Source organism: Petromyzon marinus, chromosome 19, assembly GCF_048934315.1.
Source record: "Petromyzon marinus isolate PM22_M1 ecotype Great Lakes invasive population chromosome 19, UKy_Petmar_22M1.pri1.0, whole genome shotgun sequence".
NCBI lineage: Eukaryota > Metazoa > Chordata > Hyperoartia > Petromyzontiformes > Petromyzontidae > Petromyzon > Petromyzon marinus.
Window position 1 is genome coordinate 7,355,999 of NC_133685.1, and position 26,092 is coordinate 7,382,090.

At 47.6% G+C, this 26,092-nt stretch overlaps 1 protein-coding gene across 6 annotated transcripts in view; it reads left to right on the forward strand.

Moving 5' to 3' along the window:
* The window catches only part of LOC116943884 (tenascin-X-like), a 156,527-nt gene that overhangs the window by 117,485 nt on the left and 12,950 nt on the right, over positions 1-26,092 (forward strand). For all 6 annotated transcript variants that reach the window (XM_032957190.2, XM_032957195.2, XM_032957191.2 and 3 more), the window contains 17 exons: positions 733-1,005; positions 2,344-2,430; positions 4,256-4,447; positions 5,954-6,226; positions 6,739-6,825; positions 7,683-7,874; positions 9,308-9,490; positions 10,305-10,394; positions 11,784-12,056; positions 14,115-14,231; positions 16,276-16,440; positions 17,775-17,930; positions 19,389-19,502; positions 20,491-20,763; positions 22,640-22,827; positions 23,213-23,300; positions 25,207-25,383. In XM_032957190.2, coding sequence (XP_032813081.2) covers positions 733-1,005; positions 2,344-2,430; positions 4,256-4,447; positions 5,954-6,226; positions 6,739-6,825; positions 7,683-7,874; positions 9,308-9,490; positions 10,305-10,394; positions 11,784-12,056; positions 14,115-14,231; positions 16,276-16,440; positions 17,775-17,930; positions 19,389-19,502; positions 20,491-20,763; positions 22,640-22,827; positions 23,213-23,300; positions 25,207-25,383 — 2,928 coding nt within the window. The remainder of the gene's footprint in view (positions 1-732; positions 1,006-2,343; positions 2,431-4,255; positions 4,448-5,953; positions 6,227-6,738; positions 6,826-7,682; positions 7,875-9,307; positions 9,491-10,304; positions 10,395-11,783; positions 12,057-14,114; positions 14,232-16,275; positions 16,441-17,774; positions 17,931-19,388; positions 19,503-20,490; positions 20,764-22,639; positions 22,828-23,212; positions 23,301-25,206; positions 25,384-26,092) is intronic.

The window sequence follows — 26,092 nt, forward strand, 5'->3', positions numbered from 1 at the left end:
TGCGATTTGATTTGTGGAGGGATAAACCGGAGGAACCAAATAGAAAAAATGACCACGGGGTAAACATGCAAACTCCAAATATACAGGTGTCAGGGTTGGGATCAAACCCCACGAGCTCCTGTATACAAGGCAAGATAGTTAATATCTCGCCACCATGATGCCCATTTGCTAAAACATGTGATCTGCTGTGAAGAATGGCCATTGTCACCAGTTTTATATATTTTTTTTATTTTAAGGCAGTGTTGTTGATGAATGCGATTTGATTTTTATTTTAGTTTTGTATTTAATGAAGTCTACCTTTCACCCCCCCCTCCCCCCCTCCGGTTGCATGACACAATTCGAACCTCAAGTCACATCAATAAATGTTGAGATACATTAAGTGACCCAATCTGTACTAATGTTTTATTATCATCATCACGATCCATGGGCAGATAGCCCGTAGGTGTCCACTGCACATTTTGTCATTGGTTTCCACTTTCCTCTGTCTTGTGAAAATATGCTCAAGTAGTGCCACATCTTTCTTGCACCAATCTCTTATGATGTCAATTTTAAGCCATTCTCTGTGAGATCTTCCTCTGCTTTGGGTTCCTTCCATTTTTCCAAACAACACACTTTTTTTATTTTCCTGTTGCTCTCCATCCATTGCCAGTTTTTGTACGCGGCATAAACGATGGCACTTCTGACGATGGTCACTCGGGATTCACGAGCGCTGCCACCCCTTGCTCTCCGCAGACGTCCCCAAACCCCAGGACGTGCAGACCGAGGACACGAGCGAAACGTCCATCGTGCTGCGCTGGACCCCGCTGCACCGCGACGGCATCACGGGCTACCGCGTGTCCATCTCGCTGCCCGGCGAGTCCCAGGCCCTCTCCGAGGAAACGGTGGGGCCCCATACGGGCGTCTACACCTTCTCGGGGCTGCAGCCCGGCGTGAGGTACAACGTGGGAGTCACCACGCTGGCGGGAGATGGAGAGAGCCAGCCCACCCACCACACGCAGAGCACCGGTGAGGATGGTCTGACACGAGTCTGACACTTGGGCACACAGTGCAGTTGTAATTTCCTCTGGCCATGGTTCTCTGTTCAGTTTTGCACTTAATTTTTTATGAGAGAACCACTCTCTCCATCCGTGTGACCTCAGAAATTCGCCTGGGGGCTAGCTTCCCGTTGTGATGAGAGGTCTGTGCACTGGTATAAATGTATCTTTAAGACACTTATGAAGTCTTTCGGGTTTATCAATTCCACATTAATTTTTCAGACAGGTCTCAGTGTTTTTGTGGTAAATTCCCAGAGTCTGGGCTGTTTTTAGAAAATCTTCCTCTTTGCCCTGACATGTCTTGCACGTGGAATAACTTCACTTTCTTTATGCCTAACAACTGTTCTTTAATTCACTCTCTCACGGACAATGTGGATTCATTTTGTCGTTGTGTTTTTGAACTATACCTTGTAATATAATTAAAACGTTCCCTAATGAAAATTAAGTTGTATATTTCAACTTTACAATGTTGTTTTGTTCATGGCTCTTGCATCTTTGGTTTTGAGCTGGAGTTATATGACATATACGACAGATCTTTTTCCATGTTTACTCTGTTGCTTTGCCACCCACTTTCTTGAACAAGTTAATTGTGTTTTCATTGGGCTTTGACTTGGTTTTACATGACGATGATGACGATTCCAACTTCATGTTTGAGCAGCTACTCGCATTTGGATCCATACTTCAAATGGTTTTGGGCTACGTGTTGTACCTGTAGAGTTTTGTGTGTTAGTTTATCCTCTTCATCCTCCATAAGGCCGCATTTAGTTCCCTCCACCTCTTCCTGTCCTTGGCAACATGTTGAGCCCCGCCCCAAGAGGGGTTCATCGCTGCTGCCAGCTCATCCTTCACGGTCTTGCGCCAGGTGGTCTTGGGTCTCGCAGGTTTCCTTTTTCCCGGTGATGTCCATCTTTTGCCAATTTTTGGTGTACGGTCCTGGTCCATTCTGAGTACATGTCTGAGTTGTCATCTCTTGATGTCTCATGTGATAGGACAACCGGTCTTCTTGTACAGTTCGATGTTGTGGATTTTGTTTGGCCAGAAGATGCAGCAGATTCTCAGCAGGCATCTTTCCATCATCTTAGTGTTGTTCTTGACAACAGAGTTTTGTCACCAAATGGCACCTGGATCGGTTCCATGACCTCCTGCCAGCAACGATCCTTCGACATGCCACGTGACCTCAGAGTACACGTGGCTTACACAAGCGCCGTGGTGACATCTTCACTACTGAGTGGCGAATGGCATCTGTTGTTGTTGTTGGTGGTGTGTGATTTTTAAACACGTCTTGTCTTGCTTTGTTTTTCACGTTAAGCTATAAATCCACCAAAGGATTTTGAAGTGGACACTGGATCGGGGACTGGAGAAGTCACTATCACATGGAACAGAGTGACGATACCAGGTAAAGCCTTTTGAAATATTTCCGTGTGCAAATAAGAGTAGTCGATGCTGGTATATGTTGGCGAGCCTTTGCTATTGGTGGGAATTCCTCATTCCTCTGGCAGGGAGTGGTCTCTCCATGGGAGAGCCACTTTTTATTTTGCACAAAATGGTACAGTAGTCCTTCGGTTAACAGGTGACATCAGTTCACGGTTTTCGGTTAACGTTTCGCCTCCCATAGTGACCCCATGGTTTCAATTAACGTTAACATTCTGACTAACGATTTGTTTGTTATCCACGTGGGCGCCAATTTTGGCCAATCCGAGCGCTCGTAAGTGGGGCCGAACCATGCCCTTGGCCAATCAGCGACACCCATCCATGAGCGTTTAGGCCTCGACTGGCTTTGTTTACATTACGTTCTCTCTTGCAGTCTCAAGTGCTTTTTACTTTTTAAACTTGTAAGTGAATTCGATAAACAGTTATTTCGGTTTACAGTCGTTTTCATGGAACGGATTAATAGCATTAGCAGAGGGACTACTGTATGCGTTTTGATTGTGGTGAGATGATTGGCTAAGAGAACCCTCAACAAGGATTTGGGACATCCAACCTTCCAACCAAGATCGTACTGTATCGCCACAGCATCACTCAGGCACTACATTATTACAACATCTCTGTTATTTTACGTGGTCATTAAAAAACATAGCTGTGCTGGCACATGCCAAACGCTATCAATGGATGATTTTAAACACATTCTTGAGTCTATGCTACATATGTAAAAATCTTAAATGAAAATATTTTTTTTACAAAAATAGGTTAAGACTATTACAAAGATGAAATGGGGAAAGGTTCTAAGGCGAGATGTGACAAAACTCTGAGAATGTTTTGCTTTTTGGATTTTATCCAGTTATAAGCAGCACTAGCTACCAATGTACTAGAATAGTTTCCCTCTTACGTCTAAAAAATCCTTTTCTTTTTTTTAAACAACAATAATAAATAATCCATAAGCAGTGTCCTTATGGATTATTAATTTCTTACACAACCCATCGGCCGCACTGCCTTCTGGGAGTACATAATTTCAGCAGCATTAATTGACGGCAAGCAAACTCTGGACCGGTTTCGACATTCAGTGTCTCATCAGCTGAGTCGGCCTCGCTTGAATCAATGCTGGTGAACTGCCGATCGTATCGGCAGGAGGGGGGGAAGGCCCTCTTTTCCGATACGTAACTCAAAATAATCGCTAGCATTGTTGTGGAGAATGTAGATAGCAATATAATAAAGCAGATATATTAAAAGGATGATCTGACATCTATATTCTACAGCAAACATGCTCAATATTTTGAATTAATGTTTGTAAAACATATTTTTAAACTTTTTGGAATAACCCTTTTTCATTGCTAATTTTAAGTTGAATTGTATTTTTATGGTCCGGTAAGGTTTTACTGATGTTCATTTGTCACCTTTTTAAACGATGTTTCTATATGTCACATCACTTTCATGTGGGATAATTTCACAGGTATCTTGTCTCATATTAGTTTCACAATTTTGCTAACTGATGGTTTATATATGTAGAAAAGTCCAGTTTCAAGCTCACAGTAAATATACTTTACCAGCAGTTACAAAGTTTGAATGTGCCTATCTCAAAGAGAAAGTAGAACAATGTTGTAGTGCAAGATCCTAAAATAATTATGAATTAATTTACCTGTTTTTGCTGATATTGTCACCACCCAGTTATACGCAGTACAACCGCCACCAACACCTCCCGAAAGCTGGCTTCTGAACAAAGCAAAAACGTCTTTTAAAAAAAAGAGAGTGAAACTCGCTGATACCCTGAATGTTTACTTCTCCAGGCCTGACCGGGTACCGCGTGCGTGGGACACCCCTCCACGGGCAGCGCGGCCACGCCCTGGATGAAGTCGTGAGGCCTGACCAGACGTCCCTCACCTTGGAGAGCCTCACCCCCGGCGTGGAGTACAACATCACCATCACGGCCGTCGTAGATGACCAGGAGAGTCCTCCGGTGTCAACAACGATCACCACAGGTTCGGGAGCTTTGCGCGTTAACAAAACTTCACACCGTATCATGGGACCTTTTTGTCAGTATCAAAGTATGGTGAAAAATAAGAAATGGTTTTACTCTTACTCTTTCTGGCAATAAAACAGGTGTTAAGATCTTGACTTAGATGTTCAAATGCCAAATAGATACCTTTTTCAAGGATCAAGTCTGCATTAACCACACGTACTTGGTGGTGGAACATCTTAACCACCTGTTTTAATGCCATAAAGGGTAAAACCTATTCTTCAAACTTTGCACCGCTTGCAACTTCGTTCGTTTAGCCAAGGGGCACCGGGGAAACGTAGACTCATCATTGTTCCTCTGCCAGACTCGCTTTTTTCCCCAATGGTGAAGCTACGATTTTGTAAACAAAAAGGGGCATTTATATCTATAGGACCTTTTTGGCGGTATCAAAAATGATGAAACGTAAGAATAGATTTTACCCTTTCTTGGAATAAAACAGGTGGTTAAGATGTTCTAACACCAAATCGATACTTTTTTTGCAAGGCATCATCAAAAGGAGCATTGTGTGATAACTATCTCTCTCTCTAGCGTATGGCAAGTATGTGGAAATCACACGTACAAGTTTAAGTCTGTGAGCTATGCTATAGCTTCGAGAGTTGCGTGACTAATACTGCTCAGTCCGCCGGAGAGCTGGCGTAGGATGCAGTTATTTGAGATATGGGTTCCATTGCCTGGTTCGGGTGGTGTTTTGCAGTCACACCGTAGGTTGTCTTTAATTCTCCACTTGTGAAGAGCGACCAGTTGCTCTTCTGAAGCGGTTGATTGAGCACCGTAATTTTCTTGGCAGATCAATGTCGTGTGACACAATGATGGGGTCGTCGGTGTGTGATAACTGTAGAACATGTTTAGCCCCATAGTCAATGCACTGCTGGATGAGGCTCTCCCCGTGCCATACAGGTGATGCGGATTGTTGAACCATGGTTCACCCATCCTGGCCTGTGTGGGTTTGTTAAGGCGGCGGGGAGCACAAACGTATGAGCATCGGAGTAGGGGCGCACGCACACCTCCTTATCACTCTTCTGTTGCTACTACCATGCGTAATGTCCGCGTCAACTTCGTTGCTTGATTCCTCCGCCCATGCTGAGGACCCAATCCACCCGACTGGCCATTTTGGTCTCTCATCTCATGCTGTGTTCAACCACCGCACTGCAGGTCACGGCGCTTCTCTCGACGTTGCAGTTGCATTGCATCTCCCCTCTTCCAAAGCTCTCGCCATCTTGCTCTAGTCAAACTCCATCGCATTCTCTCTCTCTGTCTCATCCATTACAAGTTTTGACCGGGTCCTCAACATGGGTGGAGGAATCGGTTGAGCGAACTTCACAGCAACGGTAGCCGTGGCGGCAGCGGTAGACGTGGCGGGTGGCCCAAGACGGAGAGCTATTATTATTCTGTAACTATGCGTGCACTCTAACGCACGTGATGTTTTTTTTTTTTTTCCCCAACTCCCTTTTTTGTTTCGACCCGCCAGACATCCCAAAACCCAAGGACGTGCACGCCGACGAAGCGATCGACACGTCCATCGTGCTGCGCTGGACCCCGCTGCGCCGCGACGGCATCACGGGCTACCGCGTGTCCATCTCGCTGCCCGGCGAGTCCCAGGCCCTCTCGGAGGACACGGTGGGGCCCCATACGGGCGTCTACACCTTCTCGGGGCTGCAGCCCGGCGTGCAGTACGACTTTGGCGTCACCACGCTGGCGGGAGACGGAGAGAGCCAGCCCACCCACCACACGCACAGCACCGGTGAGCTCCCTACAGATTATTTTTCTTTCTTTCAATTCCGATAGGTTATATAATTAGTCTTAGCCAGTAGTCGCTAGTTTTGTACAGAACTTCAACATCGATATCAATTGAGTGTCCTTGTTGGCACGCGTGGTCACCACATCTACGCCTCTATATAAGGAACGAAACAGTTAGACTTCTCCACAAATCTGTCTGTCGCCTGATGAAGCTGGTTGTAATTACTGGCGAAACGTCGTACTCGGTTTGTAAATGTTGTGGCTTGGCTCTCCAACACACCGGTGTGCTGTACTAGTGACGAATTGGCCACGTTCTGTTTACGTGACAACCCTTACGAGTTGGCTGTGTTGGGTGGTGGCGGGTTTTAACGACACATTTATATATTTACGCGATCTAACCCAAAAAAACCTCTTATGGATCCTAATGCATGATGCTTTTGAAAGTCCTAAGTTAGGAAGACAAAATATTGAAATAAATAATGGGTCCTTGACGATTTATTTTCTTCCCATGCCCAGCTGTGACCCCTCCAAAGGATCTGCAAGTGGATTCAAGCTCCGAGAGCGGAGAAGTGACCATCACATGGGAGAGAGTCTCCATACCAGGTAGCACCTGCCGCTCTAACCAGTCCACATCAAGCTGAACGGGGATATGAGCTACATCCTGTGTCGAACTTATGTATGTATGGAACTGATGTGTAGATGTATATATGAATATACAGGCAGGCCGTGACTTATGATTTTGGTTGTGATTTGTTGATACCTCGGAACTTATGTTTAATTGTACATACGGTGAGTGGTGATGAAATGTGTTATGGTTCAACAAAAAAGGGAAGCATTGTTGAACTCATAAATAAGAAAAAATATTGTGCACTTGCATGTAATACTGTAATAAATAATGTATAGTAAATTAAACATAAAACAAAAGAGAGTAACATGAAAAGGAAAAAAAATAGTTTTGTTTTCACTTCCATTGAGTTGAACTGTCGTGTATCACGCGGGATACTGGGACTCTTTACATCTCACGGAGGATCGCTCCGCCGGACAAAATAGTTTGGCGGTTCAGGTTCGCAAGTTACGACCGAACGTTTGCAATTTGCATGGTTAAAAATAATAACGTCTCATGGCGGTTTGTTTGTGAGGATAATCGTAAGTCAGACATTCGTATCTCGGGGACTGCCCGTATACGCTTCTCATTGGGTCGGCACATCTTGTTTAAGAGGTTTAACGTTGATGGTTAACTGTTTTTTTTTAATCGTGGCCCTGAGTATGCAAAACTATTTTTTTCTGAATTACTCATTGAAATTGAAATTCAACTGTTGCTGTTCGATAATTGCTTCATGATACAATTTAACTGCATTTTTTTGTAATCATGTAAAAGCAATTGCCCCCTTGAGCCATTTGTTCACCGATATTATTTCTCTCTCCTTGCCGTATCTCACCCCCTCCCCCCCCCCCACCAGGCCTGACCGGGTACCGCGTGCGTGGGACACCCCTCCACGGGCAGCGAGGCCACGCCCTGGATGAAGTCGTGAGGCCTGACCAGACGTCCCTCACCTTGGAGAGCCTCACCCCCGGCGTGGAGTACAACATCACCATCACGGCCGTGAAGGGCGTTGCAGAGAGCACTGCTGTTTCCACTACCCTCACAACAGGTAACGACTCGTTCACCGCTGTACGTCTCTGCCTTTGGCAACTGTGACTGAGCGTTAATGCAAAGAAGGCCTCGGGGTTTTTTTTATCTGAAGTGGAAACTGGGTGGAGCGGTGGCACCTGCATTTAGCGGACTTTAATGTTAATTCGGCGATCAGAGTTCGACGACACGCCACGATTAACATTCATGGTGAGTGGTATTTAAACATGAGTGGTGAGCAGTATTTGAACAGCTCCCGGGACCATCCCTTTCAAAATCAACCCCACCACCGACACGGTGTGATGAGGCCTTCATTCGGCAGTGGATTGACAAAGGGCAACAAAGCAATGTCACTCGTTGATTCCTCCACCAATGTTAAGCACTGAATCTACCAGACTAATTGTTTGGTCTCATTCATATTGCATGCAACCACGACACTGCAGGTCACAACAACTCGTTCACCCACTCGGTTCACCCACTCAGTCATCACACTACAGTGCACAACACATTCATCTTCACTGAAGAAGCATATTCACCAACCTGGTTCTGTTCCTCCATTAAACCCCCATCTCTTATCCCGGGCACATCCTACTGCAACTCCTTGCCCCCACCAGCTACGACTAAGCCTACCCCAACCCCGACCACTACCCCATCCCCTATCACTATCCCTACCACTATCACTACCCCAACCCCAACAACTACCCCAACCCCGACAACTACCCTGACCCCTATCACTACCCCAACCGCTCCATAACCACTCCCACCTGTTCTCCTGTCACCCATAACTACACCACCACTATTAATAAGCCCACTCTTTATCTCAACCACTATCATCTAATGTACACTTTTATAATTGTAAAGTGCCTTGGACTAAGGTGCTTTATATCCATCCCATTGTCTCCTTTCCCCTGCTCTTATAACGTTGCTCAATTCAATAAATGTGTATTATCTCTGAATCTGTTACAACAGCGGTAGTGATGTCTGTTGCTGACTACTAGCCATTCTGAGCCTTTGTGCCCTTGCTTGATAACTTTATATTAAAATAATCTACCTCCCTTTTGCGTGAATTTGAGCTTTCATGTTCTTAATTTCACTGTGGGGTCCCCCTTCCACATCATCAAAGCAGCATTGTTAACTTTTTTTGTCACTGATCAAAATGAATGTAATGTTATCTGAAACTTGTCACTGGTGTATTAATTGTGTTCTTTCCTTGCCTTGTAACCTTTTTCGTAAATTTTTGTTTTTATTTCGACAAAACGAGAGCCCGATAACAGCACGCTGAAAAAGTCCGGCAACGGCGGGGGGGGGGGGGGGAGGGGGGTACAGAAAAATCCGCGGTAATCCATTCCGTCGCGACGGAACCGCACGAAAGGGGGAGGAAATGAGGGGAATCGGGGCCCCCGCTTGTTTCGCAACTCTTTAAAATTTCACCGATCTGTGCATTTGTCTTTGCAGCTGTGCCTCCGCCAACAGACCTGCGTTTCACGCAAGTAGAGCTGGACAGCTTCCGTGTGAGCTGGAGTGCGCCTCCAATCTCCACGACGGAATCTTTTCTCATCCGCTACTCGCCACTGCGCCACGAGGATTTGCTGTCCGAAGTCAGCACCACACCCGATGAGTTGGAGGTTATTTTGACAGGTAAAGCTGCAGCGTGGGTGGGTGGTCCCGTTCACCGCTGAATCTCAAGACGCGCAAGCGGTTCGGCATTCATTTTATTGAGAGGCCGTAGCGCCGTTGTTTTTAAAGACATTGTACTCCCCGCAGAGAACTGAGTGACATGACCACCGCACTCTACGATAGCTGGTGCTAAACTGTGCCACACCCTCCCGCATGGCCTTGTGGGAGCCTCGGTGCCAATAAAGTTATTTTAGTTTAGGTTTTCTTCCGGTTCAGTTTTGATGATCTACACTTACGTCATCGGAACGGAATCGGAAGAAAAACTTATGACGTACACCTACGTCATCGGAACAGGAAAGGCGCACAAATAATATACTCGAAATGATGAGTGACCGTGGTGTGAAGGCAGCCATTACATGTACACATGCCCTCCCACATGGCCTTGTGGGAGCCTCTGTACATCTTCTGACCTGAAGACGTACCGATAAAGTTATTTTACATGTGCACCATTGGAACGAAATCGAGATAAATATGATATAGATGTATGTCATCGGAATGGGTTAGGGTTAAGAACCCCTTTGTATTCCTTCAGAAAGTATATTTCTATCCACATCTGCGACACGAGTGAGTGCCAATTTGAAAAGGGCCTCGAGGGATTTTTTTTTACCATTCCATGACAAAATAACCCTGTGCTGCTCGTTATACCAATTATTGCAATTCACCAAAAATGTACAAGGACGTTTTACTGCCACACTTTTTTTTCCGTACCAAAAAAAATCGTGTATTTTCACCTTTCTACCAGAGTGCTCATGTCATGCTTTTTTACGGTGTCCAGGTCTCCTGCCAGGCACTGTGTACGGTGTCAGTGTGCACACGGTGATTCGAGGACACGAGAGCGTGGGCCTCTCTGGAACTCAGGGCACAGGTACTGCGGTCATTCCCCCTGCACGTTATCACCTGGCTAACCATTGATCAAAGAACGAAAGCCATTGGAGCTATGCACTTTTAAATATAGATGAAAAGCTAATTTCTTTAATAACTACTTGTTTATTTTCTTGTCCTTCCCCTGCACCTCTGGTTAACACAGTTGGCAATGTTACGGAGCGAAAAAAGTTAAACTTGCATACATGTGCGTACACATGCATACATGTGTACACCACTTGTACACCACTTTTAATTACGACCAATCTAAGTCCCAAACCGCAACAACTTAACAACTGTCTAAAAGTGCGTGTAATATCGGATTATTTTTATGAGGGTTATATAGTCCCCCCCCCCCCATTATGGACAATTGGACAGAGCTAACGCATTAATGCTGTCAACCTTACTATTAAAAAATGATATTTGGGTTAGGCCATATAATCACCTGGACATTTTTTTATTGTAAGGTCCTCCACCACCCGACAAGACAAATCATTAAATTGTCACGTGGCGTACAATCATTTAACGCAGCAATTGTTATTCTTCCAGCTCACTGGTAAGTTAAAGAATAATTCTCACAGCCAAGTTTAGAAATTAGAAATCTAGGAACTCAGAATAAAATCCATGAAGTCAACGATAATTGGCACCTTAAACGCTTGTAACGTGACAACGTAATATGTCTGGCTACGTGGTGTGGTGGAGAGTCTTGTGACTGGAATTTGACCAGATTATGTGGCCTTACCCAAATATATATTATTAATCGTAATTATTGGCTTCCAAAATCTACTTATTCCGCTAATGGGGAGCTGTAGTGTAGCGGTTAGCGCACTGCGCTACGGACCCGGCGACCCGAGTTTGATTCCCGCTCACGGCCAACACCAGTGAAGATTATCTGAACCGGTCAATGGCTTCCCCAAGGTCGACTCTGCCTCAAATTAGTCCCCGGTGCGGTGTGTAAACATTGCCACTAGGGACACAAAGATGGCCGGGCGTGGTGTTGGCCAACCCACCCCCTCGCGTGGCATGCTGGCCTTCATAGGTGCTCACTAAAAGCACTTGACCCAACAGTCTGTTAAGGCTATATGGGAGATCTTTATCTTTGATGTCAGTGGGGAGTGGTAGTGTAGTTCGTTAGTGCTCTGCGCTACAAACCTCCAGTCTTAAGTTCGAATGCCGGCCAAGGCTAACGTCATTGCTGGTAAGGTCGACTCCGTCTTAAATGAGTCTCTGGTGGGGTGCGTAAACATTGACACTGGGGAAATAGACGGCCGGGTGTGCTGCTGGCCACATCACCCCTTCTTACGCCACGCTCGCTAACAGCACTCGCGCCTCCAGTCTACACGGGGGATCTTTGTCTTTGTTAATTCAATCGTCTCCGTTAAATCCCGTGCAGAAATCGACGCTCCGACAGACATGGAGTTCTTGGACGTGACGGACTCGACCTTCACGGTCTACTGGACGCCGTCGAACGCGCCCGTGTCGGGCTACCGCGTGGCCTACGGCCCGCAGTTGCTGGGCCACGTGGCGGAGGACAGCGTGCCGCCCGAGCGTACCTCCATCGTGCTGGCGAGCCTGCAAGCCGGCACGGAGTACACGGTCAGCGTGTACGCCATCGGGCGCGACGTGCACCGCGAGAGCGAGCCCCTCGTCGGCTCCCAGGCCACCAGTGAGTGTCACCGGCGGCGGCGGCGGCACATGCGCAGTCTTCACGACACCGCGTCACGTAGCATGGGGATGGTTGCGGCATGGCTGCTCTGTTCTTTTTTTTTTTGTCCTTACGTGAGCCTGGTACATAACACAAACAGCAACATGGGGGAGGGGGCACAGAAACTCCACGGACAGAACTCGCGGGCAGAGGAAATTGGGCTCGCTGCCTCGCTTCGGTGGAGGCCGCAGGCAGGAGCATGTACACTTATATGGGGAGAGGAAGACAAGGGAGGAAGAGAGCTAAAGTGAGAGGGCGTAAAGGGGATGGGAGGAGGGGGGAGGGTGTCAATGGGATTAAAAGGGTAGGAGAAGGAAGAGAGGAGGAGCACTTAAGCAAAGATCACTTAAACGCACCCAGTGAACTCCTCAACCAATCACTCCCGCAGAGCAGAAATAAACCCCTGTCCATCCCCGGAGGAAGGGGGGTGTAGTGTACCCCTTGCACCTATCCCCTCCCGCCAAGCCCCCCCAGCATGCACCACGGCTGTTCGTTTCTATTGGAATATACACTTTTCACTTTTATACAGTGGAAGGGAGTATCCCTCGAAATGCTTGCGAACAAAGTCTTTGTTTTTGTGTGTGTGCGTGTTTGTGCTGAAATTATCGCATTGCGTTTTTAAGTGGTTGTGTGGTGTGACCGCATGGCGTGATGATGTCGTCGCGAGTTGCCCCCTGATCATGTTCAATGTTTTTTTTCTTATTGGCAAAATTTCTGTCGGGTTTGAAATTCTGTTCGCTCCTCTCGATGTATCTTACTGTCTATTTATTCCAGGCCATGCAAGAACTGATAATGTAACCATGGAGTCATAATTAAATGTGTTAAATCAATTTGCACGACAAATGAGAGAAAGGAATTTGCCATCGGATTCATATGGTAAAATATATAGATTTTTTGTTTTGTTTAATGCTCTGGCCGCACCCAGAACTATAACTGCCTTGAAGCTGTAGGTGAACAGTTATGCCTGCAGGTGATGTCAATGCCAACACACCCACACACGCAATCATCTGTCCAGATGAGTTAAAATATTACATCGTTCACACTTGATAGCTAGTGGACAGAACCGGTAGTCTCGCTAGTTGGTGGTCGCTCACCCCATCACACGAGGAAGGGTTTTCTCATTAAAAAACACAAATTAATTGATCCAGCTGAGTTACTGCGAGCGGCGACTAGCAGAAACTGAGGCCGAATGGAGCGACAAATTTCAGTGCCTGGTCCGCCACACGACCAGGCAGGCACCCGTGCATTTTCTGTTTTGCTTATATTTGTGGGGAGCGGTAGTGCAGTTGTTTGAAGAACTGTGCTCCAAAACTGGCGACCTGATTTAAATTCCCGTTCACAGCCATATATGAAGCAGTCCTGGGCCTCCACAAGGTCGACTCGGCTAAAAAATATATAATAATAACAAAGACAATTTATTAGAGAAACATATTTTGCGAGTCGGATGCAACGTTCAATCGAGAACTCGGGAGGTGCAGAGCCAGATCTCAGAGTCCTTCTTAAAACCTGGTGCAGCGTGTAAACCCCTCAGTACTGGGGAGACGAAGGCAGCCGGGTGTGGTGCTGGCCATCAAACCCCGTCGTGTGCGATGCCGGCCCTAATAGGTGCTGCTATGCGCTCACAGCACTTGCCCCAAAAGCCTCTTTAACCCTTTCCCATTCCGATGACGTACGTGTACGTTTTCAGTTTTTCTTTTGAATCCGTTCCGATGACGTACACGAATCAGAAGTAAAAAGGCCATGTGGGAGGGCATGTGGCACAGTTGGGTGCCAGCTATCATAGAGTGCGATGGTGAGCGCTACTGTTCTCTTCTGTGAGTGCAATGTCTTTAAAAACAGTGGCGCTATGCCTCAAAGTGAAATTTAGCGGTGAACGGGGGGGACACCCACCCTGCAACTTGCAGTTGTCTCGGAACAGGAAAGGGTTCAAGGCTTTTATACGTGTGTCAGTGCTGCGTGTCCTCAGGGATTTTGTTTCTGGTGCGTCCTGCTGATGCGATTGGACATGGTGTGTTGTAGACTCAAACGGCCCCACCGACCTCGTGATCACCCGCACGTCACCCACCACCTTTTCCGTGTCCTGGACGCCGCCTCCAATCAGCGTCCGCTACTACCGCCTGAGCTACGTGGAGACCGGTACAGCGCTCCACACCATTCTAACCACACACGAGTGGGTGCTGTGCTAGTGTAGATGCCCCAACAGGATTATTAATTGGAGGATTCATTAAAACATCATGTTATATATATATAACCAGTTATTGTGAGCTTGAGCTGTGAGTTGGCCAGGAGATGGTGGGTACAACCATTCGGTTGTTCAATCTGTCCGTGTAGAATGTGGGGCGTTTCCCCCCTCGTACGAGTCAAATGTATCTAATTGCATGCTGTTGGTTATTTCAACTATTTGTATAACTTTCACAGGATAATGATTATGCGCGAGCAATTTTGACCAGGGGTAAAGCTGTGATGAACTGAAATAGATTTATTTCATGTCCTTGTGTGATCAATCTCCCACGTCTGCGTTCGGACTTGGTGTAGCGAGGTCCCCGTAGTTGCCGTGGGGGGGGAGAGAGAGAGAGAGAGGAGTCCTTCCGCTGCTTCCACAGTCGGCTCCTCGGTGACGTCGGTGTTTGTGTTGCCACGTCCGTAGCTGCCCATACCTGGGCAGTGTGCTTATGACCGGCTCCAGTTTAACAGCAGAGGTCTCACTCCGAATCAGTCGAGCAGCAATATCTTTTCATCGGTTGCGTAACGCTGTGTGGAAGCTACCTGGTCTGCCGCTCCGCACTAAGCTTCAGGTCTTCTCGGCCACGGTCATTCCCTCCCTTCTCTACGCTTGCGAAACGTGGACCCCCCTAATGGAACATCTCGCCGGTTAAAAACATTTAGACTAGCCTACCTACGATCTATCCTGGGTTTAACCAGGCTGGATTGTGTGAGGAGCTCACAAATCTTTGAAAGATCTGGGCAAGGTCCCATCGGTGAGCTCCTCCGGCAGGCAAGGCTGCGTTGGCTGGGTCATGTAGCCAGCATGCCCAACCACCGCATGCCGAAACAGCTTTTGTTCAACCGGATCGAGGGGGCTAAACAGGCGTGGCACGGGCTAGAGAAGAGATGGAGTGATGTGGTACAGGAGGACGTGGAGGTGAGTGAACTTGCCGATGACTGGTACCAGCGGTGTCAAGATCGGCCTCTGTGGAGGAGGCTCGTGAAGGACGCTACTGGGCAGTTGGAGGTAGTCGCCCTCCAACAACAACAGAGGGCGGAGGAGGAACGCTCACAACAACGAGCGGAGCGCCAGGTGGCTAAAGCACAGCAGGTTGGCACAGTAGGGGGCACAGGTGGTGCATCAGCCAGTCATCTCAGTCATCTTAGTCAGTCGACCCGTGGCACTTGGGTCTGCCCCGTGATTTCCTGCCCACCGGCGTTCGACACTTCACGTGGCCTCAAGGTGCACATGGCCTGGCACAAGCGTCGTGGTGACGTCACCGCCACTTAGTGGCGAATGGCGGTTGGTTGGTTGGTATATGTGTGTGTGTCTGTGTGTGAGTGTGGGGAGCGGTAGTGTAGCGGTTAGCACGCTGTGCTATGAACCTGGCGACCCGGGTTCGATTCCCGCTCACGGCCAACACCAGTGACGATTATCTGAACCGGTCCCGGGCCTCCCCTAGGTCGACTCAGTCTCAAATGAGTACCTGGTGCGGTGTGTAAATATTGCCACTAGGGAGACAAAGGCGGTCGGGCGTGGTGCTGGCCATCCACCCCCTCGTGTACCATTCCGGCCTTCATAAGTGCTCGCTAACAGCACTTGCCCCTACAGTCTGTTAAGGCTATATGGGGGATCTTTATCTTTGTGTGTGTGGGCTACAGGCAGCAGTGGGAAACGGCAGTGCAATGGTTAGCATGCCGCGCTACGGACCCGCTGACCCAAGTTTGATTCCTGCTCACGGCCACCAAAACCATTGACGATTATTCTAAACCAATCCAGAGCCCTCCCCTAGGTGGTGCGATGTGTAAATTTCGCTACTTATGGAGACAAAGGCGGCCGGGTGTGGTGCTTGGCCACCTATCCTCTCGTGTGCCGTGCCAGCCTTCATAGGGTGCTATTCACTAACAGCACTTGCTCCTACAGTCTGTTAAGGCTATACTGTCGGGGGGGTGGGGATCTTTGTCGTTGCTACAGGCAGCAGGCGGCCCCCAGCAGAGCTCACCATCCCGGGCACGAGAAACACGGCTGTGATCCTGGGCCTACAGCCCGGCACGGAGTACACGGTGTCGCTGTATGCCGTCACGGGCAGAGGAGACAGCCCCGCCACCAGCAAGCCCATCACCAAGACGGAGAGCACTCGTGAGTGGCCTTGCCAGTGAGGGCGGGGGGATGGGTGATTGGGGGGGGGTGCAAGTGCAACCCCCCCCCCCGCCCCTCCCCGATGAATTTGTTCGTTTTTGCCACTTTTGACAGAGGAGCCTCAACTGCTCATTTTTGTGTTTAGTTTGTTGTCCTTCCGCCGCACCTTTGATTTAGCATGGTTGGCGACGTACGGTGCAAAATAAGTTCTGCATACAATTAGAAAGCCCCTCCCTAGAAGGTATTTGGCCTACTCTTTCTCCAAGTTGGCCAGGCGGTGGTGGTGCATGTCTGTAATCTAGCACGAGGGTTGGTGGATAGGACAATGTTTCCTCCCACACTCGCTCTAATATATACTCACTAATTGGCTATAAACATCTGAATATATAGAGAACTACAAGCAATTGTTAGCTCTGGCTCGCCGCCTGGCAGTCTTCCAGCTTGTCTGTGATTCCCCGGCGATTGTGAGATGTAGTTTGCATGAACGATGACGCTATTTAATATTAATTATGAGGGTTTTTTTTCTAAGAGGTTGGAGCACTCGCACTTTACCGCCCCCCACCCCCCCCCCCCCCCCCCCATGAACCATGACAAAAAATTAGCAGTCTCCTTCACATTGGACGTCAAAGATCCAGTAACGTAATTCAAAACAAGGAGGCCGTCGTGGCCCAAATTTGCCAAATTAAAATATAACCCACGTGGTCGCTCAATTGGCATCATACATGGCCCCCACTGATTGCCCCCTTACTGGCAGATTAATGCCTGCTTGCAGAGCAGATGCTCAATCATTTTGGGCCCACAGGGATAGCTGCCACTGTGGGTGCCCTTGGAAGCAATATATCCTCAGCAGCTCCTCCGTGCCCTTTGAAATATTTGAAATGAGATGTTGCTTTGAGATGCCCCGGTGAAAAGGGCACTCGATCAAAAACTAAACATTATTGTTAATAAAAGTTTTGTCTTATTAAGAACGATATTTTATCTCACATGGATAAGGTTAACGCTGAAAGTTATTGAAATGCTTAGAGGTATATCCCACTTGGTGCATGTGTGTGTGTTCGATTCCTGCTCACGGCAAACACCAGGTGACGATTATCTGAACCTGGTCCTGGGCCTCCCCTCGGTTAACTCGGCCTCAATTGAGTACCTAGTGCGATGTGTAAACATCGCCACTAGGGAGACAAAGGCGGTCGGGTGTGGTGCTGGCCACCCACCCCCTCGTGTGCCATGCCGGCCTTCATAGGTGTTCATTAACATCACTTGCCCCAACACTCGATTAAAGGCTATAATGGGGGGGTATTTGTGTGTGTGTGGTACGGCACCGGCTCCTGGCACAGAGGTGGACACTCCAAGTGGCCTGGAAGTCATGGAGGTGACCGATCGCACAATCCGCATTCGCTGGGCGCCTTCGAAAGCCCCCATCAATGGCTACCGTGTGACCTCCATCCCCAAGACGGGCCGCGGCACGCAGGACACACGTGAGCTTCCATCGGGTAAGAGAGACGCAGTCGCACGCCCAAGTTCGTTGAACGTGTAACAGATCACGTATTTATATTGAAAGACATCCCTCCAAGCCAAGTTGACTCGACTAACTTCCAGGCCCATTTGGTGTGTGAATGACACAATTTGTTGAAGATCCAGTTATGGCAAATACAGTTTTATTGTAATTAAGGCAATTTCTTTTGAGGAGCTTTGTTGCAAATGGTGATCCGTCTAAAACAGGGTTCGGCAAACAATATAACAAGATCATTTTTTTTCGAATTCGATACAACACCTCTGCAATGTGAATATGAGACGGTGATGGTCCTTAATAGATAAAGGTCACGAAGCAGCAGTCCTTCAAGAGCCACCGCACGTGGCTCCGGAAACGCAGGTTGCCGACCCCTGTTCTAAAATTATCAGTGTGGGAAAACTCAGTTTTTGCACATGGCACATCCCTGTCAATCCACTGCTGGATGAGGGCCTCCCCCCATGCCTCGTGCCAGTCTCGCGGGTTACTTGACCAAAGATTAACGCAGTTTGTTGCGAGTTGAAGTTGGCAATTCGTCAATATCATCTGGAATATAAATATCATTTGCAGTTGCAGGAGAATGCAACTTTTGCATGTGAATAGTAAAGTATACTGTCGATAATGCTGCTTTTTAGTTTGTTTAATGACAGTTTTTAGGAGTCCTTACTTAAAGAGTACATAAAAGATAAATGGAAACTGAAAATGTTGTATTGTCAAACTCGTACCTTATTCATAATAAACGTTTTTGGGTTAGATCGTGTTATTTATAAATGTGTCGTAATTCTCCACCACCCGACACGGCCAATCAGCAAAAAAAAGTGTCACGTTGACAAAAGACAAATAGTTGACTACTTTAGCCCACCGATGTGTTGAAGAGTGAATCCACAACATTTACAGTTTTTGAGTACGACGTTTTGCTGGTAATTACATCCAGCATCATCGGGCAATTCGCCATTATGTTTACCCGAGGAAGCCTCACCGAGTCTCAAGACTCTTCATGAGAATCCTGCCACGTTTTTGCGGCCGTAAGATTCCACATGGAGTGAATGTGCGGTGTAACTTCACAGCATTGCCAAGTCATTTGGCCAACAGCGGTTAACACACAATGCTACTTTAAACAATTGCACAGCACGCCGTTGGTTTGATTTGGTTAACGTGCGCAATGTGAATACATATTCTTGGTTCTTTCGGTAAAGATATTTTTATTTAAAATAATAAAAATATCATATTTTCTATTTTTATTATTTGATTGTTTCTCTTCTACGTGACTTTACTGAAAGAACCAAGCATATGAATCCCTGCAGTCACGAAAGCTTTAAATCAAAATGTGAATACATTCCTGTGTAACGGACAGGGCAGCACTGCGAACGCTTGCCGCTCTTGCGCTGCAGTCGAGCGAGCTTTGTGAGCGACAATGGGCCCATGTCCCCCCCCCCCCCAGGCCGTACGGACGTCACCATTGACGGGCTGCTGCCCACCCTGGAGTACGCGGTGAATGTGTACGCCTTGAGCGACCATGGGGAGAGCCTGCCCGCCTCGAAGAACGTGGTGACAGGCGAGTTTTGTTCGGGTTTGGTCGCTGGGAGGTTATCGTTAACGGACTTCTGTCTTTAGCCCGTTGCGTTAGGATTGGATATGATTGTTGCATTCTGCATCCGCTGATTACCATATTTTCCCGCATATAACCCGCTAACCCGCGAGGTATACCACTTTTTACAAACAAAACAAAGACCCTGTGGGGTATATGGAGGTGCGGGCTATCCCAAAAATATTTTACACGTGTGACATGTCATAACTCATATTCTTGGTTCTTTTGGTAAAGTCACGTAGAAGGGAAACGATGAAATCCGTGATCTGGTTCAGTCTGTAAAAGATGTGATTCCGGCCATACAGTACCCTGGCATCTACAAACTAAGTTGCCTCTGTGGTAGTAGTTACATTGGAGAAACCAAACGACATGTCTCGGACCGCATTCGTGAACACAAAGCAGACCTAAAACACGGTAGGACCAACACCTCGGCCGTGGCGGATCACTGTTATAATTCAGTAGGTTCACATGACATTGACTTCTCCAAGACAGAGGTTCTCTGCAAGCCATCTGGCTACCATGAGAGATTCGTTCATGAGGCTATCCACATATACAAACACAGAGACAATTTAATATGCAGGAAAATATGGTAATGCCATCTGTGGGACCAGCAACAAACACGCCTCCTTCCCGTGTTTGTTGCACCACAAAAAAATTTGTTTTTGTTTTCTACTTTCCATCAGCCCCACACCCTTGGGAGTGCATCGTACCAGCAGAATTATTTGACTACAACCAAACTCTGTGCCAGTTTTGACATTCGTCATCTCATCGGCAGGATCAGGCTTGCTGAAACCTAATGCTGGTGACCTGACAGTTGTTTATCGGAAAGGACCCCTCTGGTAGATATGGATCCTAAACGATATGACACGTGGCTCAACGCAATAATTAGCGTTGTTGTGGAAGAGCGTGGATAGCAACGATTGTCTCCTCTTCATTGTTCGTCGATGGTCCCCAGGTATCGATGCCCCCAAGGGCCTGACCTTCACGGACGTGGACGTGGACTCAATGTCCATCTCATGGGACTCTCCGGAGGGCACGGTGACGGGCTACCGTGTGCTCTACGAGTCCTTGGATGACGGCGTGCCACAGACACTGTCGCCGGCGCCGGACGGCGACGCTGACACGGCCGTCATTTCCCAGCTGCAGCCCGGCTCGGACTACAAGGTCAGCGTGACGGCACTCCACCACGACACGGAGAGCCTCCCGCTGATGGGCACGCAGGCCACCGGTGAGGCTTCGCGACCGCGGCCGCGCACGCACCACAGACCCACGCGTCGGTACGACTACTGGGGCACGTCGGTTTATATGGACTACAGGGAACGTCAGTTTATACAGACTACAGGACATGTCGGTTTATACGGACTACAGGACATGTCGGTTTATACGGACGACGGGACACGTTGGTTTATACGGACAACAGAGGACGGCGGTTAATACGGACTACAGTTCATGTCGGTTTATACGGACTATGGGGGACGTCGGTTTAGTGGTCCGTGGCAAAAGCTTGAGAGAAAAAATGCTCATTTCACATGTCCCATCGTGGAAATCCATACTTGGACTCATCCAAAAACATTAAATAATTCGCGTTTTAACGACCAAGTGTTTAGTTTTGCCGTTCGGCTTTACGTTGGGAAGCGAACCAGTCGATGACTCTCACCTGTTGTATAGCGTTGTAGCCCCTGTGTGTGCGTGTTTATTTTTGTGTTTCTTTTATCCGCCCAAGTGAAGGGTTGAGTGACCATGACCAATAGTGGCGCGCATGTGAAAATGTACAGGAGCTGCACTGCACATCACACGTCTCACGTGCAGTGCATAATACTTGCTGGTCCCCGAGTGGTTTCATTTGGCACAGATTCTGTTTTATAGCTAAATATACTTTTGCCTCAGCGGGCTCTCTAGCTTGGTTTTTAAGTTCGCGTATGTTACGAGGTGATTGGCACGCATCTCCGATTTGCACGGTTGGCTACGATACGGTACAAAAGAAATTTTGATTTAAAGCTTTCGTGACTGCAGTAATTCATATTCTTAGTTTTTTCGGTAAAGTCACGTTGAAGAGAAACAACAAAATAACAAAATATATATAAAACAATAAAAAATTCTCACGACGTTTCGACCATAACGTCGTGAGAATTTTTTATTGTTTTATATATATTTTGTTATTTTGTTGTTTCTCTTCAACGTGACTTTACCGAAAAAACTAAGGGTACAAAAGAAGTTTAACATACCATACATACATACATTGGTGCCACCAAAGTTGTCGCCTCCGTTGGGTCCGTGCCACTCGTCAAGGACATCGTTTCGTTTTGTGCTGACGGCAAACAGGAATGGAGTTTTAGTGCAAATGACTGTTAGTGGACAGAGTGCGCCGAAGCATCCTGTCTCTGTGGTGGAGGGATCTCGTGAACCATGTCCCCCTCTAGCGGCACAGGTGACTCTAACAGAGTTAAATGACTGGAACCTGGAATCACCTTTGAACCAAGCTATTTGGTGAGATTGCCTAGGCAGTGGTGCGCAAGCAACACCCAACAACCAACTCGGCGCATGTGTCAAAAACACCGTGGACCTTTAAAGGAAAATGATATATATTTGGCGACATTGTGGGAAATGGCCAAGCAACATTGATTCTTATCTCTGCTGTTCAGAGGGAGCATTGCATGAAACGTCTGGCATTACCTGTCCAGCATTTTCAAAGAATAAACTATGATAACCAAATTAAATGTGTTCCATATTTATATGTACATTTTTGTAATAGGGTTAATAGTTGATTATTAGGTTGGGCGATATAATGTGGCCAGACCCCAAAAAATCTGTAACAAATAATATTGACTGCAAAAACCAACTCGTCATCTGTTAAGTTTCATATTTATAGATTTCCCTCAAGACTGTTTTTGGATTTGTAGATCTGGTACAATAGGTGGGACGATGGACGTTTGCTTCTAGGTTCATAAAAAGTTCCGATTTTCTAAAAAGAACGAGACATTCTACCAAGGCAGAGCGTTCTGTAACATCCCACGCGCACCCCACACCGCCTCAAATCTCTCTCCAGAGCTCCTTCCCCACACACTGACCCCAGGCACCGCTGTCCGTGTCTCCTCCCTACACAGCCATCCCTCCACCCACGGCACTGAAGCTTGTGCAGGCCACCTCCACCAGCCTGTCCATCCAGTGGCAGCCGCCCTCGGCCGAAGTGAGCGGCTTCCGCGTGGTGGTGACGCCGCGGGAGAAGAGTGGACCGAGCCGGGACCACATGGTGCCGGCCGACGTCAATTCGTTCACACTGCCCAGCCTCATGGTGAGCCGCTAGCGTGTGACGGTTGTGTCGTCGTCGTCGTCGTCGTGTTCACGCACGCATACACATCGTACTGCAGTTCACAGCACTTATCTTTCTGCTTCTTCCCTTGCACCGCTCCACTTTAGAATTCCCTTCCTTCCATCGTCTCCTTTACTCAAGCTCTCGTAACCTAGTTCAATACTAGAAGCGAGTTAACTCTAATCTGTTACAACTTGGAGAGTCTTCTTGTTGTTTGTTCGCGGCCGCTTTGGCGTTTTTGGGGCCTTGGGGGGCCTGTGCTTGGCAACCGTGAAATAAATAAAAAATAGAATGAGAACCGTGAAATCCTACGATTAAGTTTTCCGCTGGCGCTGCGTACAATTAACTATTTGGTGTTTGTTTGCAGGTGGCAACGCAGTACAACGTGTTCGTGTACGCGCTGAAGAACGGTCACACAAGCAAGCCGCTGCAGGATGTCTTCACAACGCTGGAGAGTGAGTTAACAATTTCCATGCCGATCCCCTCCATCTTATACACTTCTACAGGCAGTGCGCATGGATTGTCCTGTCAACTCTGACATTCTATACAAGCTGCTGTATACTTGTCAGCAGCTTAGCACGTGTGAGCTCATGCAACGCATAAAAAAAAGACATCTCATGATTCTGTACACATGCATCACCCTCACTTCCTTCCTGTTACAAGCAACGAATTTCCGGGCAACAGCCAACAGTTGGGTGGATTAAAACCTTTGTCTGGGGCAAAATTGAGTTTGTTGGCCTTCTCCCACACCTCCGATTGTCTACCGATGGTGCAAAAGAAGTTCAATAGACATACACCGAGTTGAATGGGAGTAGAGAAATGCACTGTGCAAAATTTCGGGTGGCTTTGTCTTGTTGTTCCTCCAAAGGAAAGTTGTGCAAAAGGGGGCAGCACTTGGGGGGGGGGGGGGGGGGCAAGATGACAAGGAAAGGGAAGGGATTCCAGGATCGAAGTCCCCACGGCGGACAGGGGGCACGGCTCCAGCAAGATCATCAGTGAGAGGAAAGGAGCGCTGAGCAGGAAGGAGAGGAAGGGGAGAAGGAATGACCGGGTGAAGATGTTGGGTATGAGAGGGGATGATGATGATGATGAGAGGGGGGAAGTAAGAGGTGGGGAGAGAGAAGGAAGGAGCGGCCAGAAGTGAGAGCTGCACAGAGCAGCGTGTGTTTTCACAGAGGGCGGGGAGAGATTAAGTGGGAGTGGCCACTCAAGTCACGCGATTCACAGGAGGCTTGAGCCCATGTATAGATGGCAAGGCCTTCATCTGGTAGTGGATAGACAATGGCTGACCGATGTTGAACCTATAATGAGAAACAAATTCCCAAATGCATTCATTCGGTTTACATATACATGTATGAATCTTCCCACAGGCGTTCCCAGGCAGATACACCAGTTATCGCACGCCAGTGATTTCCATTCCCTTCAGAGCCATCTCCAAGACTGACTTTTTTTTAATGCCTCATTTGGAGCGCACTTCTGTGGTTGGCATCAATTTGAATAATATATAGGGTATTGGTTGTACATGCTGTTCTGTTGCTCTTGGTTCTAAATGCCTACTTTTTTTATTCTTCTACCTGAAACAAATTTAAATACATTTTTCCCTCGTCTTTTTTTCAATCTCACTACTCTCTCAAGAGAGGTGGAATGCTTTACAGTTTAGAAACCTTCCAGACAATTTTATAACTTGGGTCATCCTTGCAGCTGCTTCTGGCTAGCCATCGAACAAAGACAGTCACTCTCATTTCTTGAACAATGCTTTTTGTGTTTAGTTTGTCCTTCCCCCACACCTCTGATTAGCACGGTGAGTTACTTTACGGTTCTACATGTATACAATCAATATTGAATATTTATCTGTGAGGTCATGTTGTTACTTGGAGGGGTTTTTGTTTTCTCAAACACAATCCAAATCAGAACATTTATACAAGAGGAATCTGATGAGCTATAAAGCTCTTTTTTTACAAATGTCCAGTAGGGGCAGGTAAGTGAATTCCTCTGCTGGATTTACCAAGTGTCACGAGTACTTTGCTTTATTTCAGAAATGTATTTGCTTATCAGTTGTAATGTCAATAATTCACATTCCCCAACCCAAGTTAGTGTGGGGTTAGAAGTCCCTAAAGCTCAAACAATAGAGTCGACTCGCTCTTTGGATTATGTAACAGCATGCATTTGAATGTGGAGTTAGCATTGGAGGTGAGGTCGCTTTGTTGCGGAGAATGAGGTTTCGACAGCTGGTTTGTGTTTATTCGTTTTGTGTTTATCCGTTCATGTTCAACAAGTTGTGTTTATCTGTTATGTGTTCATCCATTTTATGTTTATTCATGTTGTGTTCCTCCGTTTTGTGTTCATCCTCGACCTGAGCAGACATCAGCCCTCCACGCAAGCCGCGCGTGGTGAACGTGACGGAGACATCCATCACGGTGAACTGGCGGGCCAAGAGCGACACACTGTCCGGGTTTCTCATCTCCGTCGTGCCATCCTCCACCGCTCCCAGCGTCGAGAAGACCCTCTCACCAGATGCACGCCAATTCACCATCGCTGGTGGGGCATGCCTTCTGGGTGTCCGTGTGTGTGTGTGTGTCTGTGTGGGGAATAAGCTGAGTGGACTTGCCTAAGACTTGTACCAACAGAGTCAAGATCGGCCTCTGGGGGAGGCTCGTGAAGGACACTACTGGGCAGTTGGAGGCAGTCGCCCTCTAACAACAACTGAGGGCGGAGGAGCGACGCTCGCAATAACGAGTGGCGCGCCGGGCAGCTAAACCTCAGCAAGTTGGCACAGTAGGGTGCACAGCTGGTGCATCTGCCAGTCATCTCAGTCAGCCAACCCATGGCACCTGGGTCTGTCCCGTGACCTCCTGTTAGCGAGCCTTCGACACTTCATGTGGCCTCAGTGCATCTGGCCTGGCACAGGAGCCGTGGTGACGTCAACATCACTTAGTGGAAATTGGTGGCTATTGGTATTGGGCAGTGAGCGATAGTGTCGCGGTTAGCGCGTCACTGTGAACCCGGCTGTGGCCCGAATCCAATTCCTGCTCACGGCCAACACCCATGACGATTATCTTAACCGTTCCTGGGTCTCCCCTAGGTCGACTCAGCCTTACATGAGTACCTGGTGCGGTGTGTAAACATCACTCCTGCAATTTGGCTTCTGAAATAAAATCGACAACTGTCGACATCGAATGTGTGCCATGTGTTATGGTTGAGTGGCAAGGGATGTTGATTAACGTAATTATATTCAGCTACCTTGTGG